The sequence below is a fragment of the Myotis davidii genome, unplaced genomic scaffold (assembly GCF_000327345.1).
Source record: "Myotis davidii unplaced genomic scaffold, ASM32734v1 scaffold235, whole genome shotgun sequence".
Classification (NCBI taxonomy): domain Eukaryota; kingdom Metazoa; phylum Chordata; class Mammalia; order Chiroptera; family Vespertilionidae; genus Myotis; species Myotis davidii.
Window position 1 is genome coordinate 4777395 of NW_006287462.1, and position 4288 is coordinate 4781682.

The following is a 4288-nucleotide window of genomic DNA, read 5'->3' on the forward strand; positions in this document are numbered from 1 at the left end:
TCTATACCAATGCATGATAGTAGTAGCTCTTATTGAAAAACCATGCTGGATAACAGCTTCATTATCTCTTACATAACTACCAAGGAATAACGAAATTTGAGTACCAACAGAAAGAATGTCTGTCAGCATAACCAAATACAGTGGTCATGAGAAATTTCCACAGCTATTTGATTAGTTCACCCCCATTTAGAGGAAAACACATCATTTTTTATATTTGCCAGCTTAGTTCCTAAAATGTTTCCATATTGAGTCTATCTTGCAAATGTAATACAAAGAATTTTAATGCTAAAGAATTCCTAAAGGGATTTATTCTCAACCCTTAAAATGTTCTTTTAAAAGGACATGCATGTTTGCCTGATTTTCCAAAATTAACATACCTATTCAAATATGTATTTACAAAGAAAATCTACCCCCTGGCCCCAAATTTTCACAGCAAAAAATAGCTAACCTCTAAGAATCACCTTGAAGTTCCTAATTTTCCTCTGTGAACTTAGGTGTGCCATACTGGTTTTGGCTGAGTTCTGTAAAAAGGACAGTCCAGCTTATATACCTCTACTGAGCCTAGTGTTTATTCTATTGTTTAATTTCCGTTCTCTGTTGAAATGTAACATGCAGTGCTATATAAAGAAAAAAAAGCTTTGGCCTACTTAATGAGTTTGATTTAAAATTTAGGGACATCAATATGTATTTATTTATGGTTAAAATCTATTTCTTTAAAAACTCAAAATTCTCTGAGTGGCATGTAGCCTAACAAACATGGAATCCAACTAGATGTATCTCCCACTTACAGTCCTCTACTCTGTTTAATTCCAAATGTTATTGCCATTGCCTTTTCCTTATTATATTACTGTGACGCTAAGAATTAAATCCCACACCATCTTGTGTGTAGACTAGCATCCATCATGTCACAAAGAAAGGAACATACAATAAAATTAAGGTGATTTTTCTTAGGGCCAGAAATTAATCAGCACCAAATACAAAAGAATCCTGATTTGAGGAGCTCCATTCCAGGCAAAACCCACAATGGCTAAGATGCTGTTTATAGAGACTCACTACCAACAGCTCCTCTGTTCATGTTTAACCGTTCACAGGCTACAATGTGAAATGCTAGATGGCAAAGTGTGATAGTTTCAATTTCCATTATAGTCAACTAAAATATTTTCACATTATGATATTAGTAGAGGTGTGCAATTATTACATGAATACAGTTAAGTCCAATTGATTCTCCTACTTTAAAGATTCATCTTTCTATTACATTAGTGAAAAACAATGAAAACCTAAAACATATTATTTTAGCAAATCATATGTTTAACATCAAAACAATCATCTATCATATATATTTGTTAAAGTTTCAATATTCAACTGCTTGTCTGCATTGAAACATGTGAAAGTGTATCTGACCTGGAAGTACTTCTGACATGGATCGCTGGACGTCAGCAATGGAGCAGGAAATGGGTTATAATTTGAAATCTGAAAAGAGGGATCATTTGAGAAATTAAAACCCCAAATAACAAAGCACATAAGGAAAAAAGCATATCATTGAAAATCCTTCCAAAACTATTTAAAATATTTAAGAAATTTTGGCAGATAATGTCCAAATTTTTGTTTATTTAGTTGCTTATACCACTTTTGACCAAAATTTGAATTCCTGCTCAGCCACATTTCCCAGAAACATTTGTGATTTTTTTTTTTTCATTCCAGGCTTATGTTTATCTACCTATCTATCTATTTGTCTAATATCTATCTAAAGTTTCCAATGCTTTTTCTCATTAAAAACACACAATTCAGAAGCCAATAAGAAAAAAAAAACTAGTACATTTCACCATATAAAAATTTAAACCTTTTGTTTAGAAAAAAAGGTTGTAAACATAGTAAAGACAAAAAATTTTTTTAAAAAACACACACCAGAAATGACACAAAAGAGCTCATTTTCTTTACATAGAAAGAACTCCTTCAAATTATTAAGAAAAGTATGAGTAAATATACAGTAAAATGAGCAAAGAATAGGTACAAGTCCCAAGAGAAACACAAATGTCCAATAAACGTATAATAACTATCCTCCCTTGAAACTAAAAAATATGTAAATTTAAATAATAATGATTTATTGGCTTTCCTATATTAGACTGCAAAGACTAAGAGGCTTGATAACATATAACCTAAGGCAAGGACACTGGAAATAGGAGTTATTAAACTTTGCTGGTGGGAGTAAAAACTGGCAAAACTCATTTAGAAATATCTGAGCAAATTACAAATATATGAACCCCACTGCTCAGCAATTCCATTTCTAAGAATTTATTTTAAAATTTAGAATATATATTTTATAAATTTTATAATTTATTTTATATTGATTTCAGAGAGGAAGAGAGAGGGAGAGTGAGAGAAACATCCATCAATGATGAGAGAGAATCATTGTTGGGACCCTTCAGTTCACAGACTGACACTCTATTCACTGAGCCAAACCAGCCAGGGCAATAATTTATTTTATAGATAGACTCACATGGATTCTATTGTTCTAAAAGCAAAAGATCAGTAACAACCTAGCTGTTCTTCAGTGGACAGCTGGCTCATTCAATTATGATACTTCCATACGGAGTACTGTGCGGCCAGTAGGAAAAATGAAGCAGATCTACGTGAGCTGATGTGAAAGGGCTGCGGACAGAGCACTGACAGGTTAATGGCATGCACAGCACAGCGTGACTGAATTTGAGTAAACTCTTTAAGGCATATACATGTGCATACACACACACTTGTGCACATGTGCGCATGCACACACTCCTGCATTTACATAGAACATTTCTTAAAGGAATATTAAAGAACTAAATACTACGGTGGTATACTGCCAGTTTACCAAATTAGATGCATAATAAGGAAAACTGGAAACAGACCTTATTTTCAATGACTTGCTATCAGAAATGTCACTTAGAATGATAATCTGCTTTATTAAAATTCAAATGCGGATACTGCAGTGATTCCAATTATATAAAGTACAAAAACAGGAAAAACTTCTCTATGTCAGGATAGTGGTCTACCCTGGAGGGCAGGAAAGGGGGAGAAAGCAGGAGGGCAGCCTCCAGGATATTGTGATGGTCCTGTTCTAGTTCTTGATCTGGATGTGAAAATTCACCACGCTATTCCCTCGTGCCCATATTTCTGTATGTTTATTACACTTCTGTGACATGTTAAAAGAAAAAGTCAAATGATGGAGGTTTACTAAAACATTATTTAAATGGAGACACATTATACAGGGGTTCGCAAAAGTAGGTTTACAGTGGTGAGTACACGAAACACAGTTTATTCTTGTATTATTATTTAAGAATTATTGCATTATTTATTTGTATTACAACTATAAATCTACTTTTGCCCACCCCTGCATTTGCAAACACTAAATCCTAAGCTAACCTTTCCAAACTAGTAACCTTTAACGGGTATTACTTCCAACGTTATGATTCAGATAATGACCTGACAACCTGGTCTACTGGCCCACAATACATTTTTTAATCATATTTTCACATATTGTGGGTACGGCTCATTGCTCTGCTATAATTAAAAGGGTGGGTTTATTTTTAACTGTCCTGAAACAGCAGGAGATGCTTCCTCCATCATCTCTGCTTTTGCCCTAAGCCTTTTTCAGCTCCTTAAATGTATTTCACAATTCAATTTTCCTTTTTTTCTAGCTTTTGTCTTCAGTGCACCTTAAGTTATAAGCAGAGACAGATGTGTGGTGATAGGCGTTCCAAGAAAATGAATACCAATCAAGTAGAAGAAAGCTAAGAAAAGGCATACTTACAGGAGGATTCTGAAAGGGCTTAAACAAAACCTCAAAATCAGCATACTTTTTAGTACTCATAATTCTTAAAATAAAATATTCCTTTTTTCCCTAAAACAAACTCCAACGTCTATAAAGTTCAGAACTGGACAATCTGCTAATCACTTCATATTTTAAATGGCCCTGTGGTATTATTACTTGACCAATATTTATTCTGTATTCTCTATGGGCAGGGAATACTTTAGTGAACAAAAACACCTTACCCACCTTCATGGATTTTATACGAGCTGAAAAAGGCTCCTAGTCCATGACTATTAATCACTAAATTACTCAAATCAGTGTATACACACACTTTGAATCATTATAAAGGCAATGTTTATTAAAATACATTTCATTTTCAAAACTGAGCTATCAGCTGTCAAAGTGTATATACATTTTGGGGGGACACCCTGTATGTCTCAGAGGAAAAGAACCCTGGGAAAATATAATGATGAGGCATGTATACTTCTCTGAGAAAGTGAA

General features: G+C 33.8%; 1 protein-coding gene across 13 annotated transcripts in view; it reads right to left on the bottom strand.

Moving 5' to 3' along the window:
* APBB2 (amyloid beta precursor protein binding family B member 2) overlaps positions 1-4288 on the bottom strand; it is a 263046-nt gene that overhangs the window by 163495 nt on the left and 95263 nt on the right. Inside the window, exon 4 of one of the 13 annotated variants that reach the window (XM_015561041.1) lies at positions 1402-1470. The exons of the other annotated variants lie outside the window; for them this stretch is intronic. Within the exon in view, the coding sequence (XP_015416527.1) occupies positions 1402-1420 (19 nt within the window). The 5' untranslated portion in view covers positions 1421-1470. The remainder of the gene's footprint in view (positions 1-1401; positions 1471-4288) is intronic. 13 annotated transcript variants of the gene reach the window in all.